At 37.3% G+C, this 15,166-nt stretch overlaps 2 protein-coding genes across 6 annotated transcripts in view; one reads left to right on the forward strand and one right to left on the reverse strand.

The window, feature by feature from the left end:
• The window catches only part of LOC106173384 (tRNA pseudouridine(38/39) synthase), an 11,350-nt gene extending 6,316 nt beyond the window's left edge, over nucleotides 1–5,034 (forward strand). For all 3 annotated transcript variants that reach the window (XM_013554501.3, XM_086995268.1, XM_013554502.3), the window contains exons 9-14: nucleotides 1,094–1,211; nucleotides 1,606–1,669; nucleotides 2,198–2,257; nucleotides 3,017–3,074; nucleotides 3,510–3,694; nucleotides 4,128–5,034. In XM_013554501.3, the coding sequence (XP_013409955.2) occupies nucleotides 1,094–1,211; nucleotides 1,606–1,669; nucleotides 2,198–2,257; nucleotides 3,017–3,074; nucleotides 3,510–3,694; nucleotides 4,128–4,231 (589 nt within the window). In that variant the 3' untranslated portion in view covers nucleotides 4,232–5,034. The remainder of the gene's footprint in view (nucleotides 1–1,093; nucleotides 1,212–1,605; nucleotides 1,670–2,197; nucleotides 2,258–3,016; nucleotides 3,075–3,509; nucleotides 3,695–4,127) is intronic.
• LOC106173376 (uncharacterized) overlaps nucleotides 4,599–15,166 on the reverse strand; it is a 23,763-nt gene continuing 13,195 nt past the window's right edge. The window contains exons 18-32 of one of the 3 annotated variants that reach the window (XM_013554492.2): nucleotides 14,147–14,544; nucleotides 13,468–13,707; nucleotides 13,110–13,204; nucleotides 12,697–12,797; nucleotides 12,315–12,356; nucleotides 11,946–12,050; nucleotides 11,524–11,688; nucleotides 11,107–11,357; nucleotides 10,521–10,760; nucleotides 10,146–10,240; nucleotides 9,735–9,835; nucleotides 9,353–9,394; nucleotides 8,974–9,078; nucleotides 8,528–8,692; nucleotides 4,599–7,968 (exon numbers count right to left, since the gene is read on the reverse strand). In XM_013554492.2, the coding sequence (XP_013409946.2) occupies nucleotides 5,366–7,968; nucleotides 8,528–8,692; nucleotides 8,974–9,078; nucleotides 9,353–9,394; nucleotides 9,735–9,835; nucleotides 10,146–10,240; nucleotides 10,521–10,760; nucleotides 11,107–11,357; nucleotides 11,524–11,688; nucleotides 11,946–12,050; nucleotides 12,315–12,356; nucleotides 12,697–12,797; nucleotides 13,110–13,204; nucleotides 13,468–13,707; nucleotides 14,147–14,544 (4,748 nt within the window). In that variant the 3' untranslated portion in view covers nucleotides 4,599–5,365. Of the gene's footprint in view, nucleotides 7,981–8,527; nucleotides 8,693–8,973; nucleotides 9,079–9,352; nucleotides 9,395–9,734; nucleotides 9,836–10,145; nucleotides 10,241–10,520; nucleotides 10,761–11,106; nucleotides 11,358–11,523; nucleotides 11,689–11,945; nucleotides 12,051–12,314; nucleotides 12,357–12,696; nucleotides 12,798–13,109; nucleotides 13,205–13,467; nucleotides 13,708–14,146; nucleotides 14,545–15,166 lie in introns of all 3 variants that reach the window. The other 2 variants (XM_086995249.1, XM_086995250.1) reach the window with 2 other exon arrangements.

A 15,166-nucleotide genomic window follows, 5' to 3' on the forward strand; every position in this document is an offset into this window, starting at 1 on the left:
ATAGTTACTATTGAACTTGAATAGGAAGTCATATACTGGCAATCTAAATGTGACCTTGAAATTGACCTTTGACCTACTTTTCACCATGAACTGAATTTTGCAAATTTTGCTTCCCTTTTATCTCCAAAACTGGCCTAGATAGGTCCATAGTTACTATTGAACTTGAATAGGAAGTCATATACTGGCAATCTAAATGTGACCTTGAAATTGACCTTTGACCTACTTTTCACCATGAACTGAACTTTGCAAATTTTGCTTTCCTTTTATCTCCAAAACTGGCAGAGATAGGTCCATAGTTACTATTGAACTTGAAAAGGAAGTCATATACTGGCAATCTAAATGTGACCTTAAAATTGACCTTTGACCTACTTTACACCATAAACTGAATTTTGCAAATTTTGCTTTCCTTTTATCTCCAAAACTGGCTGAGATAGGTCCGTAGTTACTATTGAACTTGAAAAGGAAGTCATATACTGGCAATCTAAATGTGACCTTAAAATTGACCTTTGACCTACTTTACACCATAAACTGAATTTTGCAAATTTTGCTTTCCTTTTATCTCCAAAACTGGCTGAGATAGGTCCGTAGTTACTATTGAACTTGAATAGCAAGTCATATACTGGCAATCTAAATGTGACCTTGAAATTGACCTTTGACCTACTTTTTATCATGAACTGAACTCTGCTAATTTCTTTCTCTTTTAACTTCAAACTTGACAGAGATAGGTCCATAGTAACTATTGAACTTGAATGGGAAGTCATATACTGGCAATTTACTGTGACCTTGAAATTGACCCTTGACCTACCTTACGAAGAACTTAAATTTGATTGTACCATATATATTTTTTGCAATAGTTTAAAAATTCTTGTTGATTGCATTTTTACAGCTTGTCAAGCACAAAACTGGTGGCTGTGTCCCTTATTTTGTGTATGTGGGGGTCTATACGAATGCGCTTGCTCCAGCTGGTGGTACAATATTCGGAGGCGGTATCGCCTCTCTGATCCTCTAGTTACATTTTGTATTGTTACTGTAAATGCAATGTTGTTCTGTTGCAATGTAATTTCTAAACATTGCACTGACACTGATAATACAGGCTGGATGGCTATCAGATGTGTGAACTAACTGTGGTAGGACAGGCGTTTCTATGGCATCAAATCAGGTGTATTGTAGCTGTTCTATTACTGATAGGACAAGGCAAGGAGAGGGTTGAGGTATGATATTCAGTCTCAATCGATTACTTAACTTTATTTTTCTTAGTGACATTGTTTCTTTTGCTTTTAAGCAATTAAAATACCTATAGTAATTAAGATGTACAATTTTTAAGTCTTCTGAGTTTGATATTTGTGAGCTGTATAAGATGTTTTGGAGGGAAACACTGTGGAATCAATATTTTTGTGTGTGTCTGTCTATCTGTCTTCTTGTGTGTTCGTATCTATGTGTCTTTTTTTTTTTTTTTTTTTTTGTGTGTGTGTGTGTGTGTGTGTGTGTGTGTGTGTGTGTGTGTGTGTGTGTGTGTGTGTGTGTGTACCTGCATGTATACCTGAAATAGTGCATCTGTTTCCCACTCTCCTTCACATTTGTAGAGTCCTTGTTTTACTTTCATAGATCATAGATGAATTACTGGATGTGGAGAGAAATCCAAGAAAGCCCCAGTATACGATGGCCTCAGGTAAGACGTGATAGATCCATCACTGGTCAGGGAAGTGTATGTGATAAACCCCAGTATAGAACACGAACTGGTAGCACTGAAAACTAGTGTGTCTGGCTTATATTGCTGTGGGCAAAGGTTTCTCCAGAGAGCTGTGCAGCTTTCATTTGAGGGCCTATATTACTAAAGATGGTCTATATTACTAAAGGTGGCTGGACAGCTTAAAAATTTTTTGGGTTGGTTGGGATAGCTCTGGTTGGGCTACCTGTAAATCACTGACCAAAATACAAATTCACATTTTGGACCCCCTGAAACCCAATCCCTGGCGAAACCCCTGCCTGTGGATGTAGAAAACATTTAAGACCTTGATTGAACAAGTTATAACTGTTTAGCTTCAGTTTTAAATTGCTTTTCAGGTTACAGTTTAGTCTAGTCAAATCAAATAAAAGTTTTAGGGTAACAGTGTTATCTATCTAAGACCTTTGTTTTTAATGAAAAAAAACTTTAATTAAAAGAAAATGTATGACCTTGTTTAATTTCTTCATTCAGAAATTCCACTTATCCTGTATGACTGTGATTATGAAGGATTAAACTGGCATTACGAGACAGGTGAGGGCACAGAGTGGTGGGCTTTAATTGTGCTACACATATTACACAAAACACTCTGTGATATTAACGATAAACAGTATATCCTTGAACATGTCCCTAAGTCATAATTTCTTTGGCTGCATATCTTGCAAAGCTACTTATTCCTCCCATTTCATATGGTCACCTTAAAAAAGACGATACACTTTTAATAAAGTACTTGAAGTTGGTATTGCTTTCTTTCTTTTTCAGGGGGGTTGGGGGGTAATTAGACACAAAAATTATATATAGGATACCTAAAATATTGACACTATTTAAGTATCTAATTCTGACATGCATTAAAGGTATTGTAACTGAAAGAAACAGTATTTGCTGTCTCTATGTGTCGAATTTAAAGAAATATGAATGTAGTGAAAAAAATATAATTCAACAGCATGTATTTGAATTGATTCAGAGCTTTTATTTATTTGGGATAATATTTACAAGTAAGTTGCATTGAGAGCTGATTATTTTCAAATTGTGAGCAAAATATTTTCCTTCTATTTCCTAAAACAATATTTTGCATGCAGTGACAGACAAAGATGATTGTATGTTTTAGAAGCGTGAGGGAGTTACATGTCAAAGAGTCTTTATTTGAGAGTAACTGTATATGATGAATTTTGAAAAAAAAAGATGAGAAAAAATGAGATTCTTGGAATTGTGAGCTATAAGTCTAGTACGACTTGCTGGGTGAAGATGTCAGGAAAATCATGACACTTATCATCTTTTTGTTTTCTTTCTCAGATTGTCATGAAGAAACCATAAAACATATGCAAACACTGTGGACTGAACAGACTGTAAAGTTAGTATAGAAACAGCGTGGATTGTGTTATAGGTTATTGAACTCTATGGAAAAAAAGTAGAGCAGTTGAGCTTTCCAAGGGGGAAGTGCAATGTTGTCAATTAGACTAAATCTTTAATCCAGTAATAAATTTTAAAATATTACTTGCATATGTAGCCAGTATTGAAATTGTCATAGATTAATTTTATTGTTAGACCAAGTTTTGATTGGATTTTCATATTTCGAAGTACATTACTGACATGTTTTTAAAAAGATATAACTTATTCACTTCAGGCCTTTAGGTACACAGCATATTCAGACAAAATACCACTGAGTCATTAGTAAACACGTAAATAATCAAAATACCAAAATTTTGTCTTTCTTGTCTTTATCCTTTTTTTTCAAAAGTCTGGTATTTTTATTGAATAAAATTTCCGATTTCTTTGTATTCCTCAGGTCCACAATGTTAAAAAGAATGCTAGACTACCTTGAAAAAGTAAAAGTAACAGAATCACAACCAGGTGGCACTGTCAGGGAGCAACCATGGCAACAGTACAAGACAGTCCAGCACCAATGCTCTAGTCTCGTACCTGGGAATAAACCCCGTACATATAAACCTTTGCTAGAGAGAGAAGTGTGTGGTAAGTTTGACCCACTCCTCTGACATATAAAAATTTATTTGAATTTTTCTTTTGAAGTAACAAATGCATTGGCTGCCCCTAGTGTAGGGGCACATGCTGTTATAAATAAAAAATCTCTGTCAGTCTTTGATACTTGAGGAGTACTTTTATTCTCATATTTACATTGAAAATATGAAGCTTTAACTCGTTTGAGAAAATAAGCCTTTTAAGAAAAAATTTAAGATTATTAAAGAATTGAATAACTGAATGAATTGTCAAATTTTGATTCTCACAAGCAGCTAATATGATAAATATATTTGCAGTAATAAGGACAATGTAATTAAGTTAATGATTCTTTAGGAATAACTAAAAGCTATTAATTTTGTACCCCTTTCAGGTGAATAGAAAAAGCAAAATAAATGGATATTTATTTGTTACTGTTTTTGCTTTGTAGAGAGTTTGGAGGACCGAATCAATCATTATGTGAAGAGGAGGAAAATAGAAATAAAAACTCTCCCAGCAGAGATGGGGGCAGAAGAAAGTGGAGGAGACAGCTAGTCAAGGTGGAGAACCTAGGGAGTTTGTTTGAGACGATTTTTATGTTCTAAGAAATGATCAAAAGTAAAGACAATGACAGAAATTTTAAAACAGAAAACAATTACTTTAATTTTCAACAATTCTGCAGTTGGAAAAGATTTAGATCCTTTTGCTGGGGTATTTTCTGTCAATGTCTCTATGTATTGGTGCTTTTAGTTCTATCCAGGTAGTGTTTTTTCTTCAAGCAATGAAAGGTTTTCAGGAATGTCAAGCACCGTGAAGCACATTTTAAGTTTTATTTTTCAGTAAAGCATTATTAGAATTTGTAAAAAATTAACAATTTATCTGGGAATATTATTAAAGAGAAATCAACTAGCAAACAAATGAGTAAGACAATATATAAGATCATTTTATTTAAGGCTTAAATTTGTCTTATACAAACTGTAATTTTAACTACAAGTTACTCAGTAATGGTTTTACAAAATGTTAATATTGAAAGACAGAGGTTTTGTCAAGTGACTTTTAGTGAGAAACATTTAACTTTAGGAAGCAAACTCTTTACTGCCCCCCTCCCTCCTATACCATGCACCTTTATTTAATCCCAATCTATTAAGTTAATTTTCTATGCCTTTAGTGACCTTAACATTAGTCTGTTTTACCTAAGCTTTAAAAGCAAGAATAAAAATTTTTACTTTCTAGAACCTTTTCAAGCCCATATTGAATACAGACTGATACATGAAATATTGCTAGTGACTGAAGTACATTTTTAAGTGCATTAAAATAGCATTTAGGTTTATATCAAAGTGATTAAATATAAGATTTAATATATAAGTGTGTGGTTTTTTATGTCCTACAATGCTATGTATAAAATATCACAATATCTTTGAATGCGGAATGTTTTATATCATTAAAACAGAAATATCTCAATTACTTGAATAATATTAAAATATGATAAAGAATTTTCTAGAGTCTACATGAAAGTAACAGAAATATACTGTTTCTAGATAGCATATCACATAATATCAGTAATGAAACAGCTATTTCAAAACAGGGATAATATCAATATGTACTACATTTAAAAAAGCCATGTACAAAAATATACTTTGGGCTGACAAGTTATATCAACAAACTTTACTAATGATTGCATAACAAGTTTTAATACATTGGTCTGAGGTATTTCTGTGAGTCGTATCTACTCGTCCTGTCTTGGCTGCTTGGTCTAAAGGACCGTTGAGGGGGCCAGTCATCGAATGCAGTATAATCAACATACTCGTAATATGGCGTGTCCTTGGCCCTGAACAGTGATCTCTGACGATTAAACTCCCTTGCATTATGCTTATCGCGAGCAGATGACCGTTTACTGCTTCCACCATGATGGAAAACATCAGGCAACCCAGGTACTGCTATAGAGCGTATGGAACGTCCATAGCTTCCGTTAGACATGTAGGGATTGTGGGCTGTGGCCAGATATGGATCTGGGACTGCCGTATGGCTGATGTACTGCCGTACCACGTCGGAGTTACTCACTGTGGAACTGCTGTAGGTACGACGTCTTTTGTGTTTCTTTGTATCAGTGGCACGTCTCTTTAAAATACAGCAGACAATTGCAGTGACGACAATCAAAAGGATCAGAAGACCGATCATGATTGATAAAATTATCACCATTTCCTCCCAGTCTGTGGACAGTTGATTTTCACAGCGACCCCCCCTAAAATTAACGGGGCAGTTACACGTGGCCAGTCCATCGCTCGTTTCCATGCACACTCCGCCATTTAAGCACAAGTCTGTCCGACAGACTTGACCGCAGGCTCGTCCAGGGAAGAACCCAACATTTGCTGAGTTGTCCCTGTAATTGATGTTACACTGGCATGTATAGCCACCATCCAGGTTGGTACACTGGGCGTAGAGTGAACAGTCATTAGTATCAGTAGAGTTACACTCATCGAAATCGGTGACAGTAACCGTGTCGACAGTAACATTAGGGCTGTTCTGCAAACCTTGGGTGAGGGTTTCCTGTACTTGGGTGGTATTCACCACTGGCTCAGTCTGGTTGTCAAAGGTGAGCTGTACGTCTGCTATGATACTCCCTAATATAAACCTCCTTACTCTACAACGCACTTTGGCCTCGAAGGGGGTCCCCCTGTAACTCCTCACAATAACCTGACACACGGTCAGCTCCAGTTGTATGAAGGTTGGGCTGGTTGGGGTTTCCAATTCTGGGCTAAAAATAGCAGGCTGGCTGTTAAGGGCCGTGATACGCACCCGCGCAAACACATACACTCTGGTGGTGACTAGCGCCCTGGCTGTGGTGGTGGTTGTCAAGCTTGTGGTCGTTGAGGGTGCCACAGTGGTGGTTTTCAGTGTTGTTTGTGATGTAGTGGTTGGAGCTGCAGTGGTCTCTGTGGTTGTGATTGGTGCTGCTGCTGTTGTCTCTGTTGTAGTGGTTGGGGCTGCTGTGGTTGTGGTTGGTGCTGTTGTGGTTGTAATTGGAGCTACTGTGGTAGTGGTTGTAGTTGGAGCTGCTGTGGTTGTGGGTAGAGCTGCTGTGGTTGTAGTTGGAGCTGCTGTGGTTGTGGTTGTAGTTGGAGCTGCTGTGGTTGTAGTTGGAGCTGCTGTGTTTGTGGTTGGAGCTGCTGTGTTTGTGGTTGGAGCTGCTGTGGTTGTAGTTGGAGCTGTTGAGGTTGTAGTTAGAGCTGCTGTGGTTGAAGTTGGAGCTGCTGTGGTTGTGGTCGTGGTTGGAGCTGCTGTGGTTGTAGTTGTAGTTGGAGCTGCTGTGGTTGTAGTTGGAGCTGTTGTGGTTGTAGTTAGAGCTGCTGTGGTTGAAGTTGGAGCTGCTGTGGTTGTGGTTGTAGTTGGAGCTGCTGTGGTTGTAGTTGGAGCTGCTGTGGTTGTGGTTGTAGTTGGAGCTGCTGTGGTTGTGGTTGGAGCTGCTGTGGTTGTGGTTGTAGGTGGAGCTGCTGTGGTTGTAGTTGGAGCTGTTGAGGTTGTAGTTAGAGCTGCTGTGGTTGAAGTTGGAGCTGCTGTGGTTGTGGTCGTGGTTGGAGCTGCTGTGGTTGTGGTTGTAGGTGGAGCTGCTGTGGTTGTGGATGGAGCTGCTGTGGTTGTGATGGGAGCTGTTGTGGTTGTGATTGGAGCTGCTGTGGTTGAAGTTGGAGCTGCTGTGGTTGTGGTTGTAGTTGGAGCTGCTGTGGTTGTAGTTGGAGCTGCTGTGGTTGTGGTTGTAGTTGGAGCTGCTGTGGTTGTAGTTGGAGCTGTTGTGGTTGTAGTTAGAGCTGCTGTGGTTGAAGTTGGAGCTGCTGTGGTTGTGGTTGTAGTTGGAGCTGCTGTGGTTGTAGTTGGAGCTGCTGTGGTTGTGGTTGTAGTTGGAGCTGCTGTGGTTGTAGTTGGAGCTGCTGTGGTTGTGGTTGGAGCTGCTGTGGTTGTAGGTGGAGCTGCTGTGGTTGTGGTTGGAGCTTCTGTGGTTGTGGTTGGAGCTGCGGTGGTTGTGGTTGGAGCTGCTGTGGCTGTAGTTGGAGCTGCTGTGGTTGTGGTCGTGGTTGGAGCTGCTGTGGTTGTGATTGGAGCTGCTGTGGTTGTGGTTGGAGCTGCTGTGGCTGTAGTTGGAGCTGCTGTGGTTGTGGTCGTGGTTGGAGCTGCTGTGGTTGTGATTGGAGCTGCTGTGGTTGTGGTTGGAGCTGCTGTGGTTGTAGTTGGAGCTGCTGTGGTTGTGGTTCTAGCTGCTGTGGTTGGAGCTGCTGTGGTTGGTGACACTGTTGTTGATGTTGTTTCAACTGAAAAAATTAAGAAAGGTAATGTATACGAAAGGTAATATCATAACATGTAACTTGTGATGCTTAATTCAAGCTAAGAGCATTGCTAGGGAAGGTTTGGGCATGTGAGATAAGCAGAGAATCAGCCAACTACTCAGATGGGGGGGGGGGGGCACTGACCCATGTCAATGTGGCATTATACACACGTTGACAAACCATACAAAAGAAAATGACCGGATGAAAACCTCAACTGAACAAAAACTTTCTGTGAAAATTAGGAAAGTTCATTTTTTCGCACTCTGCCCATTGTGTTATGATTTCAGCATATTCTATTCTAAATAAATGGTTTGTGTGAAAAAAACATGAAACTTCTCAGTGTATATATGACAAATAATACACCACTTCCACTCTTTCCCACTATGTGCGACAACATCCTAAACAAGTTTGGCTTCCTTTTGCAAAAAGTGTAAAGTGATAATATTGTTCTGTGGGCTGTGCATTATCTAGTAAACAGTGTGTGTGTGTGTGTATGTAGTGTGTGTATGTGCTGAGAGAGATATTTCCTTACCTGGAGGACTAGAACATGTCACCCCACAAGCTTTTGGACACCATGCATATTTGACCAAAGTTCCAGTTCCAGTGGCAGTAACATCACACTGGTTGTTTGCAGCCCAAGAAGCACATTGTGAAGGATAGACATCCTCTCCATTGTTGCCCAAAGCACTGCAGTTCACTGAGACAGAAATGGTAATTGTGAATAAAAAATGGATAAAATTGAAATCAATATCATTATAATATGACTAAATATACAGTTAATATCTGAAGAAAAATCAGTTTAAGGAACAGAAATTTGTTTCTTTGCTGTGGAATTGAATGGCACTGGCAATTTCATGTAAACTAATTGCATCATTCTGTTTAATTATTATATAGTTGTTGGTGTAACATTTGTATATTTTGTGTGTTTATTGTTAATGTGAGGAAACATTTCTATACCTGACATATTAAATTACTCACGGTATTGACATGTAGGGCCATAGAAGATGTTTCCGCATTCACAGGAGCACGTGTCAAAATCATATCTGCCGGAATTTTGACACTCTAATATACTACTGCAGGAGGCTGAAAAATACAATTGTCATGTGATAAAATGCCGGAATGGCATTTCTTTTAATAAAGGGAATTCAAACTTTTTTGATAATTAGTGTGTGATGCATTAAAAAAAACTGAAGCAATCTTTTAATCTTGCACTTACTCTCGGTACACTTTCATAACAAATGCTAAAGATTACTTGGGTCTGACCACTTATTATTACTTCTATGAAATCTAATTACTAAGTGTAATATATCAATATTTTGTCCAAAATTTCAATGTGAAAATAATATTCTCAACCTACCACAGTTAAGAGATGTGTTTTGCATGCACTCATATTGTGTTACTGAAAAACAAATATAAGGGATGCTCTTTTTAGATATATTTTTATGGAAGGAATTATGCATGTACCTTCATGAGTATATAATGAGTTCAGTTATTTAAGTATTAATAAGGGGAGAAACATAGTTTTTCTTTTAAACATTTAATTTATCCATTTATATCATCTTACCTAACATCATATAGACTAACAAAGATATACCCTTCAATAAAGTACCTTGGTATATTATACCTTCTGGATTTCAGACAAATCATAAAAATAATAATTTTAATAATATGCCTATTAAACATCAATGTTTGCACTTATCAGCATTTTGATATTCATATTGATTGTATTATATACATACCACACAAACCATCAGCACATATTTCTTTGTTATATTTGTCAGTCAAACACCCACTGCAGGCTGTTCCCAAGTCATATGGATGCTGGCCACCATAATTTCCTCTAAAATTAAGAGATATATTATTAATAAATAAAATAAAGTAAACCATGTGGCACCTAAATTCAAAGGAATGAGATAAGCTTGTAAAACTTCAGTGAGATTTGAAGGTTCAAATACAGTGTAGATACCACATTATTTCAGGAATAAAGGTATCCTTAAATTTAATATCTTTAAAAAATGAGGCTATCGAGAAGATGGTTTTCAGCAAACTCTAACAAGCAGGGTTTTAAATTAAAGTGGTTGCAGGTTATGGAGCAAATGTTTAATGTATAATTATGTATAGTTTAGACATGGCTGTGAATTGTCACTTACAGTTCATAATAGTCACAAGTCACTTGGTATTTGTAGACACTCAAAGGACAGTAGGCAATAGCACAGCCAAGTCTGTAGCTGGTGTCCCATACAACCTGGAAATGGATACATCAACAAAATATCAAAATATCATGAAAGTTGTATAATGTGCCACATTGTTAATTTTATTTTAACTATTTTTGATGAGCAGCATATTTGTTATTATTATTATTATTATTTTTGTTGTTGTTGTTGTTGTTATTGCAAAAAGAAGTAAGGTTTTTATGTCAAGAAATACCTGCTGATTGATAGCAGTCCACACAAACTCTCTGAAACTCAGGGCATGTGAAACCCCAACCGAATACCTGTGTCTCTCAATGAAGCACATATATTTACCTGTGTGTAATGGCCGCAGACATAAGAACAACTTCTAGAGGAATAAGTATAGTAAGACACTTCACTGTGCCAGGCATCCACTATCTGTTGAACAGTGGGCTTGGCAGAGTATGCATACAGATTCTGGCCCAGAGATTTCCCTTCAAATATTGTCCCAGTTTTGTTTGGGTTTCCGTGTGCGTTTGCACAGGTGTTTGCCCATGGGGCGCTCATAAGTCTGGCCAACTCTGGATCCCATACCTGAGGAGGACAGTTTGGAGATTTGATAGATTTTCTTGATTCACGCAATTGTTTTCTTTTCATCATCTTCTTTTTCTCTTTGTTTTTCTACCAGATTTGTACACGTAAAGCCACTCTTTTGTGCAGAAATGTGTAATCTCTTTTCATTAAATATTTGAATCTCTAAATCATAATACAATTTGGCACCTACTGTTAAGTATAGTTATTGCCTGATTATCTGTTTAAAACATTAATTTAACCATTAAAAATCTGTGGGAAAGTATAAAGTAACCAACACAATTAGACAGAAACAAAAAGTGAGTTTAAAACTTTTTCCCCATGTCTAGCAATAAAAATCCCAACCTACCATGGACCTCATGTTGGCTGCAGGGCCAGGATTTACATTCTTCCTGTAGTAATTGTGCAAGGCAACCAACTCTGCTATCTCTGCATCCGTGAAACCAGTCACAGAAGATGGGGTGGGACCCTCTGAGGTTGTCATGGCAACAGTGGTTGTAGTTGTAGGTGCAAGAGTTGTAGTTGTTGCCGTGCTCATACTTGTCGAAGCTGTACTTGAGGTTGTTGCTGAAGATGGAATGGTAGTGCTGGTTGTTTCAACTGAAAAGAAACAAGTGTTGTTTGCTTTGATTGCAAGTTCAAATAAAAACAATTTTGTGCATGATCAATGGAAAAGAGATACATGAAATAACAGAACATGGGATACTACATGTGAGAGAGATTGAGAGTATAGGGAATGGAGACTGTGAGAGAGATTTGTTCTTACCTGGAGGACTAGAACATGTCACCCCACAAGCTTTAGGACACCATGCATATTTGACCAAAGTTCCAGTTCCAGTGGCAGTAAAATCACACTGGTTGTTTGCAGCCCAAGTAGCACATTGTGAAGGATAGACATCCTCTCCATTGTTGCCCAAAGCACTGCAGTTCACTGAGACAGAAATGGTAATTTTCAATAGAATGGATAAAATTTTAATCAATACCATAATGATATGACCACATTAGCAGTTTAAATCTGAAGCAAAATCAGTTCTGTTCCTATGCCGTGGAAATGAAATGCAATGGCAATTTAATGGAAACTAATTGCTTCATTCTGTTTAATAGTTGTTGTTGGTGTAACATTTGTAGTTTGTTTGTGGTTATTGTAAATGTGAGGAAATATTTCTAAATCTGATATAAATTACTCACAGTATTGACATGTAGGGCCATAGAAGAGGTTTGCACATTCACAAGAGCACGTGTCATAATCATATCTGCCAGAATTTTGACACTCTAATATACTACTGCAGGAGGCTGAAAAATGCAATTGTCATGTGATAAAATGCGGGAATGGCATTTCTTTTAATAAAGGGAATTAAAACTTTTTTGACAATTAGTGTGTGATGCATTAAAAAAAAAACTGAAGCAATCTTTTAATCTTGCACTTACTCTAGGTACACTTTCATAGATTACTTGGTTCTGACCACTTATTATTACTTCTATGATATCTAATTACTAAGTGTAATATATCAATATTTTGTCCAAAATTTCAATGTGAAAATAATATTCTCAACCTACCACAGTTAAGAGATGTGTTCTGCATGCACTCGTATTGTGTCACTGAAAAACAAATAATAAAGTTCGCTCTTTTTAGATTTATTTTTATGGAAGGGATAATGCAAGTACCTTTATGGTATATAATAAGTTAAGTTATTTAAGTATTAATAAGGGGAGAAACATAGTTTTTCTTTTAAACATTTAATTTATCCATTTATATCATCTTACCTAACATCATATAGATTAACAAAGATATACCCTTCAATAAAGTACCTTGGTATATTATACCTTCTGGATTTCAGACAAATCATAAAAATAATAATTTTAATAATATGCCCATTAAACATCAATGTTTGCACTTCTCAGCATTTTGATATTCATATTGATTGTATTATATACATACCACACAAACCATCAGCACATATTTCTTTGTTATATTTGTCAGTCAAACACCCACTGCAGGCTGTTCCCAAGTCATATGGATGCTGGCCGCCATAATTTCCTCTAAAATTTAGAGATATTATATTATTAATAAATAAAATAAAGTAAACCTTGTGGCACCTAAATTCAAAGGGATGAGATAAACTTGTAAATCTTCAGTGAGATTTGAAGGTTCAAATACAGTGTAGATACCACATTATTTCAGGAATAAAGGTATCCTTAAATTTAACATCTTAAAAAAATGAGGGTATCGAGAAGATGGTTTCCAGCAAACTCTAACAAGCAGGGATTTAAATCAAAGTGCTTGCAGGTTATAGAGCAAATGTTTAATGTATAATTATGTATAGTTAGACATGGCTGTGAATTGTCACTTACGGTTCATAATAGTCACAAGTCACTTGGTATTTGTAGACACTCAAAGGACAGTAGGCAATAGCACAGCCAAGTCTGTAACTGGTGTCCCATACAACCTGGAAATAGATACAGCAACAAAATATCATGAAAGTGATATAATGTGCCATATAGTTTATCTCACTTCGATTATTTTTTGATGAGCAACATATTTGTTTTTTTTTTCCTTTTTTATTCTTTTTTTGTTATTGCAAAGAGAAGTTAAGCTTTATGTCAAGAAATACATGCTGATTGATAGCAGTTTCCCCAAACTCTCTGAAACTCAGGGCATGTGAAACCCAAACCAAATATCCGTGTCTCTCAATGAAGCACATATATTTACCTGTGTGTAATGGCCGCAGACATAAGAACAACTTCTAGAGGAATAAGTATAGTAAGACACTTCACTGTGCCAGGCATCCACTATCTGTTGAACAGTGGGCTTGGCAGAGTATGCATACAGATTCTGGCCCAGAGATTTCCCTTCAAATATTGTCCCAGTTTTGTTTGGGTTTCCGTGTGCGTTTGCACAGGTGTTTGCCCATGGGGCGCTCATAAGTCTGGCCAACTCTGGATCCCATACCTGAGGAGGACAGTTTGGAGATTTGATAGATTTTCTTGATTAAAATTTTATGAAATCGTTTTCTTTTCATCACCTGCTCTCTCTCTCTCTCTCTCTCTCTCTCTCTCTCTCTCTCTCTCTCTCTCTCTCTCTCTCTCTCATATATTGCTTAAGTCTCAGAAAGTTTTCCTCAAAATTGTGTAATCTCCTTTCATTTAATGTTTGAATCATTATAATTTAAATAATAAAATTACAATATTTATTATATAATTACAATTTGGCTCCTACTGGTTACAGTATATTTATTGCCAACACCTATTCTGAACAATAATTTAACTTGGAAAACTTAAAATAAAAATGTATAAAAGAAATGGGGAGATACAAGTATCCATCACAGTCAAAAACATAAAGTGAGTTTTAAACTTTTTCTACATGTCTAGCAATAAAAATCCCAACCTACCATGGACCTCATGTTGGCTGCGGGGCCAGGATTTACATTCTTCCTGTAGTAATTGTGCAAGGCAACCAATTCTGCTATCTCTGCATCCGTGAAACCAGTCACAGAAGATGGGGTGGTACTATCTGGTGTTGTCATGGAAACCATTGGAGTGACTGTTGTGGATACGGTTGGTGATGTTGTTGTTGTTGTCACAGTTGCTGCCTGTGTTGTTCCTGTCACTGTCGAAGATGATACTGTAACAGTTGTAACTGCTGCGGTGGTTGTTGCGGATTCAGTAGTTGTTGTTGGGAATGTTATACCTAGTTCTGGAGCACAAGTCCAACAACAAGATGCCCTGTTAGCTTCAAATGCGCAGACATTTCTCGCACACCAGGATTCCCTGTCTCCATACTTACATTCTGAGGAAGATGATAAAATAGATATTTAAAAAATATATAAAGACACTGGAGGAGGGGCATTTTAGCTATGTTTAACAATTACTTGCTAGTTCTGGCCCCAGTTTCACAAAAAAAAAAACTTAAGTCAGTTCCCTGGCAAAGCTGACAAGGATTTCCATGAGAGTGCTGTTACACTGCTCCTGATAGGGTAAGATGTACTCATGCGACCATGTAACCTTGGTAATATTGTTCTTAGCCAGGGAACCTGACTTAAGTTTTTATTTGTGAAACCAGGGCCTGTTCTGGCAGTGAGGGGAGGCCTGGCCAACCTTGAATATAAAGTGAGTCCTACTGGTCCTGTACCTGTTCAATTAAGCTGTACTTACAGATATTCTATATGCTGATCAGAAATAGTATGATTGATGAAGATGGTGTCTGCACATTGAAACAAGAACATTCAAGTACCACTGGATAAAATATGGGATAACCAACTTTCAATTTGCATCTTATTCCATCCACCCAATGATATATATATATATATATATATCGCCCATATGAGAGAGAGAGAGAGAGAGAGAGAGAGAGAGAGAGAGAGAGAGAGAGAGAGAGAGAGAGAGAGAGAGAGAGAGAGAGAGAGAGAGAG

The sequence above is a fragment of the Lingula anatina genome, chromosome 9, assembly GCF_051362555.1.
Source record: "Lingula anatina isolate TDL-2025a chromosome 9, LinAna3.0, whole genome shotgun sequence".
NCBI classification, from domain to species: Eukaryota; Metazoa; Brachiopoda; class Lingulata; order Lingulida; family Lingulidae; genus Lingula; species Lingula anatina.